We start from the raw sequence: 16,830 nt of genomic DNA on the forward strand, positions 1-16,830 counted from the left end.
TGACAAAACAATTATTAGATTAATTACACAAGCAAAGCCAAAATAATTAAAGTTTTTCACCCTAGGTGTTTTGGTCTTTGTTAAAACTACGTTATTATTGGTAAAACAGAAAGCAACCTCCCTCGCTTCTATTTTCCAAAGACTGCCTGATCATCTTCACCTATTTTCTAAAACAAAAGCAAAATCAGATTTCCCAGATTCACCAAATTTTGAAGGACCAAGAATTTCCAAACTGTAAACTACCCTGCACATACATAAACACATGCTTTTACAAGACGATTATCAACATGTATTTACACGTTCACCTGCCTTCCCTCTATTGCTTGACAGATGCTTAACAATCTGATGTCACATTTCTAGGAATTAACGATAGCAGCACTGTTTGGCCATTCATGTGGGGATTTAGCACCTACATTGCAATCCAAGTCTCCACCCATCCAAGATGAGTGGGATTATACTGTAGAGGAACATTTCTTCAGAGGCAGTTGAGTGACTAGAAACTAGATAGTCAGGGACTTTTGGAACAAGGACATGCATTGGAACATACAAGGACACACATTTTGGAACAAGGACATACATACTTCCTGCCCTATCCAAATCCTCTAAAACAGGCAGCAGTGCGTGCATGTTGTATGCCTGACCTCTTTCTTTTGCCTTCCTCTGCTAGGAATTCACTAGCTGCAGCTTTTCTTCCCACAGAGATTACAAAAATCCTATCAAACAGCTGTCTTACTCCAGCCAGAGCTTCTCTTTAAATTCTCTCAAGTACACAAAACAATGTTTTTTCATTTTATCTCCCTGGGATCAGTGGTATTGCTTATAATTCACTTTTTTTTTTTTTCCCCTTAAAACTCTGTAAAGGAACGCTAAATAGTACAAAGACCAATACAAAAAAAGGTTAGCTTAATAAGTGAATCCATCCTTCACTAGCCAGAGTATTTGCAACCTTATTGAAGTTTTAAAAAATTAAATACTTTAACAATAGGAATTAAGTATTTTTTACACTGAAAAGAAATACATGGCATACCTTCTGTAAACAACTTACCTGATTCATCTCTCCTCCGACGCTTCTAAATAAAGACAGGAAAAAAATGAACATTGATAAGCTAAAAAGTTTCATTGTGAAATGCTATGTTTATAAGTATTAGCTTCTAGATAAGCCTACCTAGCTTCAAAATAATATTTCATGGTATTTCTCAAATATTAGATTTTCAAAAGAAATATACTTAAGACAATTATTTTACAAGTTAATTTTAAAAGATAGAATTGTATTTCCAAACACGCCAATGGGAGGAATATGCCCTACTGCTAAGATTTCGTAACTTTAATGAAATGAACCAAACAAAAATTGTGCCCAAATGCAGTCCAAGTTTCATACAGATACAGCAGAATGGAGGTTAGAGAACTTTTCTCAATTAATGTACATGGTGATGTTTCATATACACGATAATTCATACAAGAGCTCCTCTTAAATGTCAAAAGGCCAGTAATAATTTTTGTCCAGTGGAATTTTTTTTATCAATTTTGTAGTGAAATTTTACACTATGACCTTTCATTTTCAAGGATTTCATTTTCATGATGACATACCAGTAACATGCAGTTTCCTCATCCCTTTAACTGTCTTTCAACAGCTCTGATGATTATGGCATACTGATATACTCCACATATTTCACAAAGCACGACTATTTTATCATTGTTCTCACAAAGATATTTACATCTTACAAACGCCTTCAGATCGAGACATTGAGCCAAATGGACTGACATAGCACATCATCATACCATAAGAAATCTACTTACCAGAATAGATTCTTTCCATTTTTCATGAATCACTTTTGCCAAATTCAGATCAATATGAACCACACAATCCTCAGCAGTCAGTGATCCTTGCAGAAGAAAGAAAATACACTCATTAAAGCATTCTATAAAAGCTTATCCAAGCAACCAAAGTACAACAGCCTAGTACTTACTAAGTTGAATTCTGGAGGTTTTGCACAAACTGTAATGCCTAAAAAAAAATGTTCAGTAACTGCCAAGTTTTTCTTAAAAAAAAAAAAAAAAAAAAAAAAAAAAAAAGCCACACAGAATCCATTATCTAGTGCTCAAAAATTCAGATTAAGAAAAATGAGTTAATATTAAATGTATCTTGCTGAAATATGATAACCTGAACAACTACATTCTTCCTTCTTTATTTTTTCAAGCAGTACCTTCTCTTCCACAGCCACTGTTCACTTACAACTCCAGTATCATTTGTGAAAACACGACTTCCACTGTTTAATTGCAATCCACATGTAACAGCTTTCAAATAATAAAGCATTACTAGCCACTGTGCAATAGTATTCATATCCCTCCTTCCAAACTCACAAACTTAGAGAAGCTGAGCTACAAGTATCACCTCTAACTCCAAAGGAAACAACAGGAATTATCATGGTATCATCATGGTATGTACTTTCCCTAAAATGTCCTAATATTGTTACATTTCCCACCCTTAAAAAAATAACAGGTCAGGAAGTACACATATGTCAAATGAAAATCCGGGACAGACATAAGACAAAATAAAACACTTTTCTGCTATCAAAAACAAGTAATTTTTCTTTTTTGGAGGGGGTGGGCATGGAATGCAGGAGAGCAGCCAAACCCACCAACAGACCAGGTATGCAGGGTTTCACATCAAGTAATCTTTCAGAGAATAGAAAAAACTGAGAGAAAATAAATTATCCTCCTTGTGTTTTCCTTCCTTCTCTTTTCTATCAGTCTTTAACTCTTGTATTTTGATGCATGCTCAAACTGCTTATGGCTTTCTTCACCGTAGTTTGTTTTTCATTTTGTTTGCATCGCTAAGTATAGCCTTCCTTTGTTTTCCCTCTAAACCATTCATCTTCTTCCCCAGTTTAACTGATGACTAAAATCTTTTTTCTCCTTTTTGTTTCCTTAACCAGTCATCATTTGCATCTTCCTCACCATCATGATAAGCCTCCAGTTTGAATATACGCTCAAAGGCCTGTGGCTCAGAAGGCAAATAAGCCAATATTTTTTTTTTCTGCTTTTGAAGTATGTGTAAAAAGACACAGTTAGAAAGTAGCACTACTGCATTCGTATTTTATGCCATGCTTGCTTCAGTTCCATTTTTAGATCAACAGAAGCAGGCAACAGCATCACGAGGAATTGTGCAAATATATTCCCCAGCAAAGGAAGAAAGATTTTTTTTAGCCAAGATTTTTTTTTTCCATAAAAATATGGAAATGATTATGCCCATACCTGCATCAATGCCAACAGGTCCAAATATTTCTTTCAACTGGAGTGCCAGTTCAGGAGGCAATGTTAGTTCTAGGCTATCTATATTGAAGGCTGAAGGTGATACTGATGAAGGACATTGTAACTTGGTTTTATCTTCATCCCTGCACGCAGTTTCACTTTCTTCTTTACCATAAATCTCCCTGGTACTCCACTGCATTTCTTTATCAGTTTCCAGTTCTTTATCACTCTTAGGACCGATCAGAGGTACACGATCTATTTCCAGTAACAAAGCAGTCCCTTCAGCATTCTCTGCATTGCTTTCTGAAGGGTTACTACTTTCACTTTCATTATTTAATTTGGATTTCAAATTGGTAGTTGCATCAAGACCGTGAGATGAATCCATGGGTACATATAAACCTGCATCAAGTTCTGAGGCTGAGAGTTTATTTCGTGTTTCTTCAACAGGGCTCACATGCTCCGTAGTCTGCTTTCTTGACACGGTATGCTCAATGATACCTGCTGCAGAGCTGTCTGCATCATCTCGAGGAGCTTTATTGCTGGAATTTTTCATTTCCACTGAATCATTCAATGAGATAGCAGCAAATGAGTCAGACACATCAGAGTCTGTCACAATTGCCTTGGTATTCCTGCTTTCTGCAACACTGGTTGATGAGTTCTTGACTTCTGAAGGCTCAGAAATATCAACAGTCCCAATGATTTGCTCTGTGTGTTTGCCATTTTTGAGATTCTCATCATAGTTTGTATTTTCCTTGAAATCAAGGTCTGCAACAAGTGGCTCAGCTTCTCTTATTTGAAAGTACTCACTATCAAGATCTTTGTGCAATTTTTCATCAGAGTCTAACAGCAGACCTGTGGCCCAGTCTATGTCTTTGTTACATCTTTCATACAGGTCTTTCAGAGCTTCAAATGAAAAAGACTCAAAGAGCTTACACAGCATATTTAGCTTTTCAGACTCATCAATATTGATAAGTTCACTTTCTTCCACAAATGTGCTTTTATCGTACATAACTCGGTAGGGGATTTTTTCCTGAGAACCTGAAGTATTATCCACATCTTTGGGTTTAAAGCCATCTAGTCTGCCATGCAGTACTTTGACAGTCTCAGGAAAAAGCATTTTCTTTTCTAATCTCCACAGGAGAGCAAAATCGTGTGATTCGGTTTGTGAATGGCTACTTATTTGTCTACATGAGCCCACATCACGTTTCTCTTCTGCTGAAGTAAGCATAGACAACTGTTCCTCTTCTTTTGGATGGGGCAAATTGTTGTTTGTAAAAGTGAGGGCTAATTTGTGATGTTTCCTTGTTCTCTTACTTTGCTGGGTTTTCTTCTCACCAACTGTTTCACTAGCTACTGTTTCAGGTTGGTGAACATGCAACACTTTTGTATCTTCCTGTTCTGCAGTGTTCACAGGTATCCCACGAAGCACATCTAAAGTCTCAAGAGCATTTTTATTAACATCACCTTCAGTACTTCTACCTTCATCAGACTGATTTAGACTTGTCTTTCTCACTCTCCTTGGCCTCTGTTGTCTCTGTTCTAATGAGCTGGAGACAGGCCAATGTCCTAACATTTGCAGTTCTGGTACAACTTTATCTGAACTGACAGAGAAAGAGCTAGAGGATGAATTTTCTTCCCCCTGTCCTTTTTCAACAGTACAGGTATCAGGTAGGCCTGCTTGTTCTTTACTTAATTCAGGATTGGGGATTTTACCTTCACTATCATTCTTTAGAGAAGACTTTTCTAGTCTTCTAGCTCTTTTGACTCTCTGTCCCATTGTTTGTTGTACAGGCCAGTCACCCAGAAAGTTTAGTAGCTCTGGTTTCCTTGATGTCTCCAGAGCTGAGCTGCTTGGTTCCACTGTGTTACTGCTCTGTGTTGATTCTGGTTCCGTACATTTTTCACTGCATTGTTCAGTTTCAGCCTGAACTTTGAGAATGTTGTTATCGCTGTGTTCCTCAGCTCCTCCTAAGTGTAAGGTCTCTTCAGTTGCGGTCACCTCAACCTCATCCACTTCTGTTTCAGTAATTCTTTCCATTCCTTCTCCCTTTTCTTCTTTTTTCTCCAAGGGCAGTTCTTTTTCTACACAACCTGACAAATCAACATCCAAGTCACCTTGAACAGTGCTGTTCTCAGTACTGTGTTCCATGGAGTTATTTTCCATTTTGTTTTCCTCTTTCTGAAAATGTTCAGGAGTACAGTTACTTTCTAAAGTTAGAGAAGAACCGGAAACATGTTTATCATCTTCAGCTGATTCAAGAGGCACAGCATCAGAAGCAAATGCTTTTTCTTCCTTTATATCAGAATGCGCCTCTCTTTCTCTGAAAGACAAAATGCAACGAAAGATAAACCCATTTCAGAATTTCTTTAAGCACCTGTTCTTCTCCACATTTTTAATTTTGTCTTGGCTATTTGGTATTGTAAAAGTTACAGATCATAATCCACCCTTGAGGACACACTATAATCATGCAGCTGAAAAACCTTAGCGAGAGGGAAACAAATTTAAGATGACAACACAAACCTCAACGCTCCGTTATAAAAAGTAATGAGCTAAGCAAAGCAGAACTTTCTTTGGTAAGTAACCCTATTTTATTTCAGCAAGGGACTAAGAATACTTTCCTAAGAGTCTATCTTTACCCATTCCCTTCATTCACTTATGTACTGGAACACTCTGTTGCCACAAATTTCCTCCTTCATAGCCACAAAGGTGGTAACTTTTTCTGTTTAATGACTGCTTCTCCCTTCTGATTGCTAGATGCTAAACAAAGGAGTCCAGAAATTAACTAGTAAGGGTCCTGCCATTTCACATCACTCTGCTTTTCACAATCAACTACATTCCATTCATTATCAGTCCCTACTTAATTTCAAATATATTAAGCATGGAACAAACAACCTACATAAGAACGCACAGGAAATCAGATTTTATTGATGCATTTAAGCTTTATTCAGATTAGCCACTACAAAATTATCTATGTTGGGTGTGTATAACCAACAGAAATCTAGACTATTCTACATTATGCATATTCAAGAGCAAGTAGGTAACTCCTACTATTATATGAATGTCATCTTATATCAGCGCACAGACTCAGGAATAGTAATTTGCTCATATTTGAGGCTGCATTTTTGCGAAAAGCATTTTATGGACTTAAGTGTTATACATACAACAGCACATATCTATCAGGTAAGGTATATCCCTTGACTGCTCATTTCTAGCAGTCTTGTAATCCCTAAAAACTAAGAAAACTTTGTAGTGTGTTTCTTTGTTATTATTTCATTAATGTTTGAAACATGTTCAGTGTTCAACAGCACTACCCAGGTTACACTACTATAAAGTTTGACTCTTTAGCCTTTTTTTTTTTTTGATACTACAAGGCTAGGAAAATAATCTAACCTATTACTTTCCTCCTGACAAGGAGGATCTTCACTCCAGGCAGCAACTTCTGATTTGTCTGGGACTGAAGAATCCAAGATTGATCTAATACTAAGGCAACGTTCATACCGCTCCAACATTCTCTTGATCTTTTCTTTAGATACACCATGAATATTCCGCCTATGAATTAAAAAACATATTTATATTCAGATTTGCATATTACAACAGACTAAGAGAAGAGCATAATTGATGGTTACAGCAAGACTAACCAGAGAACTCATAAGGACACAGCAAAAACTGAAATAGAAATTCATTCCATATCAGTGCACCAAAGTATTCAAAACAGGGAGTCTCAGACAAATTACTGCTCTATTTGACTTCACCCTGTCTGGTTGCCCTGCTCTGCAAGATGTTTTGTTTAGTACTGAAATCTACGACTGCACCAATAATGTGTTGTCTTCAAATAAGCATCAGAAACACACCACGTCAGATCCAGACAGTGATGCAGGAAGTCGAAGTGGATAAGGAAGATTCCAGAGTTCAGTCTTTCTTCTCTGGCTTTCATAACGTAACAACTCCTTGAGTCTTGAGGAAAGCTTATTTGCATATTATTCTAGACACTTTTTGGGTGTCCAGAATTTCCAGTGGCTTTGTTAAACACCAATGCAGCAATTATACCTAGAACAAGTGAAACCTGCCAAGGATGGCAAAACAGGTACAGGAGAAAATACCAACTGATCTCTAGTAAAAGAAAGTAGGACTTTCCTCCCTCCTACCTAACCACAGTTTATTCCAAAATGACTCCTGTTTGCTCCTGCTTTCTGAAAACAAAGTCTGCATGGGCCTGGAACTGGTATTTATGCTGAAAGTTGTCCAACAACCTATGGGTGTTTGGTTACTAAACCATCTGAGCTCCTCTCAGTTCATTCAGAGACATCAGAGTCTTATCTAGGCTTGGTATCAAGAAGCTCCTGCTCCTTAAAAAGTTAAGGTAGTGTCACAGTCAACGAGACACAGGTGGTCATTGGTTTCTGCTGGGTTTTCTCACATTTAAGTTGTATGTTAGGTAAGAAAATAATCTACCTTACCTCCCTCAAAAAGTGGCCAACCTTAAGCTAAGCATGCAAATTCAGATGACAACACATATTATGAAATCACAGAATAATTTAATGTGAAAGGGACCTCTGGAGAAAATGCAGCACAACCTCCTACTCAGAAGGTACAGCTAGGCCGGGCTGTCAGGTTTTCAGTGTACCCAGTGACTGAATGTCCACAAACTCTGGGCAACCTCCTTCAGTGCCCAACCATCTTTTTTATTTTATGTAATCAAAGTTTCACAAGATCCAACTTGTTTATGTTTTATCCTATCCCTGCACCATTCTCAGAAGAGATCCTTTTAGTCTTCTCTGTAACCTCCCAACAGGTAGCTGAAGGCAGCAATACAATCCCTCCTAAACGTTTCTTCTTAAGGCTAAATAAACTGTTCTTGCCCAATTCAGCATCATCTGCAAAGCTCATGTAGGCACAGTCTGTCCCAACATCCAAGTCATAAAAAGGACATTAAATAGCAATGGCCTTAGAATTGATCCTAGAAGGACATCAGCCACTTCTTGGACTTTGAACAACTGAGCACACCTTTTGAACTTACCAATATATTGGCTGGATATATATCCAACCAATATATTTTTAAGATATCTTATTATCCACTAACACAGAGCTAAATAGGCAAGACAAACCGTAAGTAACAGGACTGTGTAGAGGTCCTGTTAAATACACAGGGGCTGATACAGAGGCGTTTGTCCCTCTGAGGCCACAAGGTGCTGATGGTCTTAATCCACATGGCAGCAAAGACATTCCAAGTAAGACAACAGACCAACCAGGTGCAAAACCAGTCCCAACCTAAGATCATTTTTACAACTTCAGGAACCCAAAGGAGCAATCACTGCTCTTTGATGCAAAAGAACTGCAATCATGAAAACGTTACATGGCATTGCTGCTAGTATCTTTTGTATTAATTAAAACAAAGTGACAGAATTACATATATATATATATAAACATATAATGTATATAAAATCTAACAGAGGTTACTATTGTATGAAAAATTAAAGTCTACTTATTATTGAAAAAAATAAAGTCATAGTCAGACTATGAGAAGTATTCAATAGAACATGAAATTTTCCTTTACATTCTTACTTTTCAAGTTCTTTTGGTTTAAACTTCCACCAAGTGTCTGGTTCGCGGAACATGACTTTGTATTTGAACTGCTGAGCCTGAATAAAACAAATATAAAACGGAACAAAAACACATCATCCATCTACAAAAAATGTACATGCATAGGCTGCTTCTTTAAAGCTGTTTTTTTTTTTTTTTTTTTTTTTTTTATCTCTTTCAAAACCAATTAAATATCTGGAATAATGTATTTTCTTTCACTGTTTCAATTCTAATTATATAAATGGAGATTTTTAAATTAAGTTTGTGCCATTATCCCAATAAAAAAAAAAAAAATCTCTATTTGATATAATCCCTTTAATGTTCTACCTCCTCTGAGTCAGAGCAGACTCAAGAGCACAGAGCATCGCCTCTCTCCAGGTGTGGTATGCATGTGTCTACACAGCCTCTTATACAGAAAAGCTCAATGCTTACACGCAGACATTCAGAGCTGGCCAGATGCAGCTGGTTCCAAACAGGCAATTCAGCTCTACTAACACAGCTAGAGTGGAAAGCCTTCCTGACATCCTGGAAACCTGAGCAGGCAGCAAGTAAATGGCCCTTATGATCTGCACTACTGATGCGAGTAGACCATACATTTTTAAAAAGTAGCTTGTATTTTTCCTCACAATATAGAAGAGGAAAATAATCCAATTTTCCACACAAAAATATATTTTTGCTTTTAAGTACAAAACACTCGGATTTGTCACCTGGAAACCAGGCCAGTTCAACACGCAGGCATACAAACAACACAGCACTGGGTAATATCATTCCATATAGCACTTGACTCCAGACTTCCCTGCGATACAAGAGCTAGACTGAGGAAGATAATCTGATTTTAAAACACGTTGACATAAAGGTCAGTAATCCCTTTTTGTATCCATGAAATTATGATACTAACCAATGTAACATAAGGCTTCATCTCCCATGCTTGTATGTTTGTGTTGTCTATTATTATAGGAGAGATTCTCCTTTCAAATGCTTCTTTGGCTGAAAGACAGGTGTATAAATGAATGTGATATGGTTAATTTCGTGATAATAGCGTGGACATGTAACACTTATACTTCTCTAAATCCGTAATAATTTTTTTAATAGATAATCCACAATGATTAACCACTGAGTAAACTCTTGCCACAACTTATTCTCTCTGTTCCAAGGCCCTCTTATTTTAGAAATTCCCCCCCATATGTAAAGCTACTGAGATATGACATTATTCTTTTGAATTAATAAATGCATGATAATCAAGGAATGAAAATGCAGATGTAAAATGTGGCAAGATGACTAATCAATCAATAAATCAAACTAAAAAAAACTACATGATCACCTTAAAGTGGACTTCTTTGTTGCATACAAAATTCTTGGCTTTATAACAGTCTTAAGATTAGTCCACTCTGTAAACTGTATAAAATATGAAAAATCAAAAGAATTATTGTAATTTTTAATACATAGTCATAAAATGTTTAGAATTACTAGCTTTGAGACACAGCACCATGTTTCTGTAGCTATGTTACAATGAGTCTGAACAATCAAAGTTATCAATGAATCATGTTTCTTATTAATCCGTTTTTCTACAGGTTAGAAATCTGACAGTAGAAAAGTGATCATGATTCAAATTTAGCAAACATATGCTTTAAGAGCTGTTTCTATGGAGAGCTTAGTGGGAGCCTCTATCACAAAATACACTGATTATGGAAAAATATTATTGTTTCTGTCTTGATCTTACAAATGTTTTAAATTTGCCAACATTTTAATGCTCGAGAGAAAAAAATAACCACGAGCAGGAAAATATCTGTGTAGGTGTTTTATTTGTATCAACGTTCTCATTATTTATTGTATATGGATAAATAATTATTCAGCTTAATATCAGAAAAAAATATTGCCAGGAGATAGCACTGGTCACCACTCCAGGGGGATACAACCCAAGATACATACCACAATGATATTTGAGGACAAAATCTTTTGACAAAACTGGTGCTCTCGATTGCAAAACACACAATGAACAGGTGATTTCTGAGTTTTTGCTCATACTCTTTTTCTATACACATTCAAAACTAATTGCAGGATGGGAAAAATGCTGATCCTGTGGCACAAGCATTACAAGACAGGCAGCTTCTTCAACAGTACACAAGCACTGAAGTGTAAACAAGCAAGCTAGTCCCTTATTTATTTCTCACCTCGTTTCCTGTTCCAGTCATGTGCTTCCCCTAAGCAATCAGGATCATAATGGTATTGTCCATGTTTATAAAAGTAATCATCACTACTAAGAATGACTCCACCTGGATTATCCTCCAGCAAAGTCCTGTGAAAGATCAAGAAGTAAGTAGTTTTTCCCCTTCTCCTCCCCAGCCCTGCTGTTTACTAACATATACATCTTCAGTCTCTTGTCCAAAAGCAGCATGGCTGATTATTTGGAACATAAGCAGCAAATTCAGGTAAAGGATGAATCATCCTCCAAGCAAAGATGAACTACAACAATTTCCCTCCTTTTGCAAATGCTGTGTATATCTAGGGAAAACAGCTGATAGTTTCCCTACAAGTCTCACTCCAAGAAATCAGAGAAATATTTTTCCATCTTTATCTAGTGACATACATTCATACTGCCAGATAAACATGCAGTTTTAATTGCACCAAGTATGTCAGACGCCAGCCAAAGGACTTTATGTGTAATCTAGGCTTTCGGAGAGTTAGAAAAGATATCACCCTGAGACACTCAACACATACTACTTACACAAATTTTCTCAAAAGAATTCCGACAGTGGGAGGGAAATTTCTACCTATTGTATTTCCAACAATGTTATTGGAAGGAAATACAGGAAATTATTAGGGATTAGACAAACACAGCAGAGCTAAATATTACTGTGATGATTTACTCTGCTGGTGTAACTCTATTCTGGACCTCAGGCCAGTGAGGGACATTCAAACGTACCCCTCCTATTTTTATTTTCACCAGAGATCAATGAGCTGGAAGTGACTCTGTTCTCTCCAATTGTTATTACTCATGATGCTGTACATACAGCAGGACAAGTAAGGTTTAATCATAACTATTTAAAAATGTCAGAAAATAGTCTTTGCCTGCCCTAAATCCTGTAGACAATTAAGCAACTTCTTTTATAAGCTCACAATATAGATGTTCTACCTTGCCAAATATGATTTTCCTGATCCTGGAACACCTCTGAGAAGAACAAGTACTTGACCTATAAGGTGCATCTTTTTTCTCATCATGTGACAAACAGATGGTTGCTGTGCTTGCGAGAGGTTCAATTTTGAGTTTCTATCTTGATTTCCCCATACCTTCAGAGAAGGATTGCTATCCCAGGCATTTGAAACCGCTGGAGAAGAAAAAAAAAGTCCTTCTTCCAAATTCCTATAGTCTGAAATAGGCCTCCACTGCCCTGGACTGGCAGCCACAGGAGTTACAAAGCTGTGGTTTCCACTGGAAGGATAAAACGCAGGAGCCAGGAGGTTCCACTGTTGATGAGTTTGACATGACGGCATAGAAAAGTTTGAGTTATAACCCTGCTGAGATTGCTCAAAATCTACAAGTTTTGGTGTTTTGAAACTGGATCTTTCAAGAGATGCCTCTGGAAGAGAAGCGCTCTGGTGGCTGTTACAGGCAGTCATTACCTCTTTGTCCTGTTCCATGCACTTTGAATTAGGATTTTCATTGACAGCTACTCCAAGTTCCAGAGGTCTTTGGGAGGACTCACCAGAAGCAGCAGTTTCACTTTTATGATCTGGAACAGTATTTTGTGCCTGATCAGAATTTCCACATGACATTTCTCCACTTGATTTTTTACAGGCTTCTGAAGCTACATCATGGTGAACTTGCATTTCTGACCAACCAGAATCTTCCAATATTTGTGCAACAGTGTCTGATGCAGCTGGGGAGCTTGTCTGGATGCTCAGTTGGCTCACTGGTGGCTGAGAACAGCAAAGGTTTTCTAAAACCTCATCATTTGTCCCTATTTGCTGTGGGAAATGTAGGACATTGCAACCTGAATCAGATCCTTCCCACTGAGTAAATTCATTAAAGCCATCATGTTCACATACAATTTGGTCATTTGCAGAATTAGGTAATTCATCACTCAAGCTGTATCTCTGAAAGGCATTTTCTATTAAGGAATCCAGTTCTTCAGTCAGCTGCACATCAGGCGATAAGACCTTTTCTTTTTCTTCTTCAGAATTACTGTGTTCTGCAGTACTTCCCCCTGTTCTTTGATTTGCAACAGATCTTTGCTGATTAACAAGAGCTAGTGATGATACTACTGTATCAAAACCTGAGATTTTTGAAGATACTGCTCCTTCGGCATGAGTAGACAGCTCTAGCAGATAATCCATAGCATTTTCTACTGTTGAATAAAGAAAATAAAGTGTGGTCAACCGGAGCAACACAAGCTGATGCGAATGTAGTTTTTTACTTCAGGAAGTATTCATAATAACTAAGACAACCAACGGAAAGTTCACCAATTCATCTATTGACATACCTTTTGCAACTCTCGACCTGTATCTCTTTAGAGGTAAAAGACAGAACTAAAAATAGACATATTGCAAAATAATAACATAATAAGCATTAAAATGACTAAGGAAACAGCGTCTAAAAATGACTATGTTTAACTGGAAAAAAAGCAAGTAAGTCAGAGCTGGATGTTTAAATGGATCCTTATTTCTAACCTAAATGGTACAAGTGAAACAGTGTGAAATGAACTGAAAGACACTATTGAGAGCTAAAGAGATACAAGTATAAAAATTGCTTTCATTATGGCTAGGCTCAAGTGAAAATGTCACAACTAATAGCTTGAAAAATCCAGCATCCACATTGAATCTTTGGAAAGCCACTAAATGGAGCACAGGTTACCTGTGATTAACGTTAACAAAAATGAAAACCTGGCACAAGTAGCATAAAATTAAAACTAAGCCTCTATTTTTCTGAAGTACAATGTAGCAACAAGTCCGTTCAAGTCCAACTCTCTCTGCACACAGAGGTACATGTTATATAAAACCTTCCTTGTCCTTCTATCTTCTCTACTATATGAGAGCAACTTACTGTTACTCATACAAAAAAAAAAAATCTATTTTTTCAATTTTTAAACTGAAACTAAGTGTGTAAATCTTACTACACAAAAGCATGAATCAATAACTACACCAAATCCACTTTTCAAGGAAAAGTGATCATAGCAACAAATATTAAGTTGACCTATTAAGTTATAAATTCTATACAATTCAGGTAACAAAAACAGCAATAAAAGCAGCCCTTTTAATGGTTAAATTTCACACACATGAAGAATGCCAACCTCTACCTTCTTTGCAAATATTCTTAGAAAAAAAATCAGCTAATCACATCTGACCATATGAACACAGCTTGATTAATATGTTCCAAGCAATAGTTATTCCCTGCCCAAACAACTCAGATGTTGCTGCTTAAACTGTACCCCCATTTTTTAAAGCACACTGGTACTGCAAATTACCAGTCTCAGAGAAACACTGTCAAACGTGGAGAATTGTGCATGCAAAGAGCTATAAAATTTCAAAATATTATGACTCACCTACTCGTTAAAAACTAGACTCACAAATATACTTGCAACACCCACACCAACTTTTTTGGTGTTGCCCTACTTAAGAACTGTCTGTACATGGAACAAAACTGTAACGCCAACTGTATTTTATTTACCTTTAAAATCACATTCAGACAGAACCATATAAACCACACTAGGATCCAAGTCAGAAAACATTTCTGACATGCTGTTGAAAAGCTCTTCCTTATTGACACTGTATGCTGCTTGTGACACTGAGAGGCTTGGGTCCCCTTGAAATACAGCAGTTCCATTCTTCCGAGAGGGACTTCCACCCGTTTTCCTTCTCCGTGGCATTTTGTTTTCCAAAGTCAGCTTGCTTTTTGTTTTGTTCACATGAGGTCAATGGTAACAAACTTAGAAGTCACAAGAAACCTCTCATAACCAGGATGTACACAACAAGAAGAGCAGACCTGGAAAGAAGAGAATCAACAACTTTTAATATGGTCGTGTTTTCGTGCCCCCTGTTAAGAAAGCTAAAAGATAAAAAATACACAAGCGTCCAGAAATGCATTTTCCAGAAGGATTCCTTTCTTCTTAGACAACCTTATTTCGAACTAGATAGCTATCCAATCTTTGTCTGGAAGACAGGACAAATAGAATTGAGTTTAAAAGAAAAATCCAGAAAAGGGAGGCAATGCAAGGCAGACAGTTCAAAAGGACTCCTCTGCTAACACCTACTGATGACCAGTTAACATTATGGAGAGTTTACATTCTGTTAAAAATTCAGAGCCTTTGCTTCTCTGACAAAACTATTGGAAAACATGGCAGACACTTCCAAATGTTCCACAAGTCCTTCCGAACATGACTATCCTTTTCCACTTTGGGTATTTTAAGAGTAAACAGTTGATTTTCTTCAGTATTCAGACACCAGAAAACAGGCTGCAGAGTTGCCATCTCTGGAGATCTTCAAAACCTGCCTGGGCTGAGCAACCAGCTCTAGGTGACGCTACCGGAGCAGGTGGGTTGAACCAGATGACGTCCAGAGCTGCCTTCCAACCTCAGCAATTTTGCGTTGCTTTTTTGTTGGTGTTGGTGCTTTTAACTTTTCAAAACATTTTGCAGCTTTATGAGCCATGCAGTGGGAAGAGGCTCCTGTCCTCCTCCCCCACTTCTTCCATGAAACCTTCGAATGTTTCTAGTTAAAACATGATGGCATTGATAATAACTGCAATTACTGCACTAATCCTGTGTAGAAGAGGAAAGCAACTCTTAATTGAAATCCAGGCAGAGCATATAGTGTGATCTCAGTTCTTCCTTTATGTCAAATAACATTAAAGCTTTGTTGTGTTCTAGCAAAGCTCAAAACAAACTCATTTATAATGTTTAAAGGGGTTATTCAGTAGAGTGGAAAACGTTGGTAAGGCTGAGAATCTGAAGTAAATTACAGCAAAGAATCACTATTTAGTGATAGCTTCCCTACCAGAGAAGTATTTAAAAGGAGGTAAACTGTTATATAAATTCTTACGACTTGAGAGTGGAAGAAAAACAACTTCAGGATCCCACGAGTCTCTACTGTATGTTTATGGACTTCAGCTAGAAAAAATAAATGGATGTCTGAAACAATGAAGAGGAAGTGTGAAAGGCATGACAATACACACAAAAAGGCAGAGGCAGCATTCCAAAAAATAATGGGGAGATGACCCTGGAAGATGCTAGCTAGCCAGACTGAGCTGGGACAATCGCAGATTATTTTTTTTCATTATTCTTTTTGATTTCTCTCTCTCTGATTAGCCATCTTTACACTGCTCTTTACTGTCACACACACCAAAAAAAAAAAAAAAATCAAACAAAACGATTAGAAAAGAGTCACGGTTTTCAAACTTGTTTTTCTGTTTGATTCATCCTCCAGCCTGTAAAACAGGCTGAGACCTAACTTCATGCAAGGAGTCAGTGCTAAAAAAAATGCTCCCCACTAAAACTGGTTCAGTGACAAAGAAAAGTCCCTGCAAGGGAGAAAGCTATTAATGCGCCTCGACATTACTGCACACCAGGAGACTTTAAGCAGAGCACTCCAAGTGTTGTTAATGTTTCATTTCAGCTCCCTTATAATGATCAGTCCTGCTGAAAAACACGCTCTTTAGCTAGGACTTCTAACAACCGATTCTCTTACTTCACTGTAGGATATTGCCTTCCCAACACACAGCCTGCTTAACAGCTGTGTGTCACACTATCTATCAGGATGCCTTACTCTTATGATCCAACAAAGCCCCACGCTTCAGTCTGCATCGATCTAAATCAGAAAAAAAATGCTTTTGAGAATTAATCACATACTTCCCATCACCTTCATCTGTTGTTCCAACAATAATAATACTTTTTCCCTTTGTCAGTACGCTACAAAGGATGCTGTGTTTCATAGGAAGAGACTTTGTTTGCATGAGCTATGAGCATAATCCTTGCATTTACAGTAAACTGCTGGTGCCATGGTCC

At 37.3% G+C, this 16,830-nt stretch overlaps 1 protein-coding gene across 3 annotated transcripts in view; it reads right to left on the reverse strand.

Moving 5' to 3' along the window:
• Window positions 1-16,830, reverse strand: part of N4BP2 (NEDD4 binding protein 2) — a 41,013-nt gene that overhangs the window by 13,565 nt on the left and 10,618 nt on the right. For all 3 annotated transcript variants that reach the window (XM_082759475.1, XM_082759473.1, XM_082759474.1), the window contains exons 4-12: window positions 14,499-14,813; window positions 11,967-13,179; window positions 11,005-11,129; window positions 9,732-9,820; window positions 8,816-8,892; window positions 6,644-6,802; window positions 3,256-5,573; window positions 1,798-1,883; window positions 1,046-1,070 (exon numbers count right to left, since the gene is read on the reverse strand). In XM_082759475.1, coding sequence (XP_082615601.1) covers window positions 1,046-1,070; window positions 1,798-1,883; window positions 3,256-5,573; window positions 6,644-6,802; window positions 8,816-8,892; window positions 9,732-9,820; window positions 11,005-11,129; window positions 11,967-13,179; window positions 14,499-14,697 — 4,291 coding nt within the window. In that variant the 5' untranslated portion in view covers window positions 14,698-14,813. The remainder of the gene's footprint in view (window positions 1-1,045; window positions 1,071-1,797; window positions 1,884-3,255; window positions 5,574-6,643; window positions 6,803-8,815; window positions 8,893-9,731; window positions 9,821-11,004; window positions 11,130-11,966; window positions 13,180-14,498; window positions 14,814-16,830) is intronic.

This window comes from Aythya marila (assembly GCF_965140915.1).
Source record: "Aythya marila genome assembly, chromosome: 4".
In the NCBI taxonomy this organism is placed as follows: domain Eukaryota; kingdom Metazoa; phylum Chordata; class Aves; order Anseriformes; family Anatidae; genus Aythya; species Aythya marila.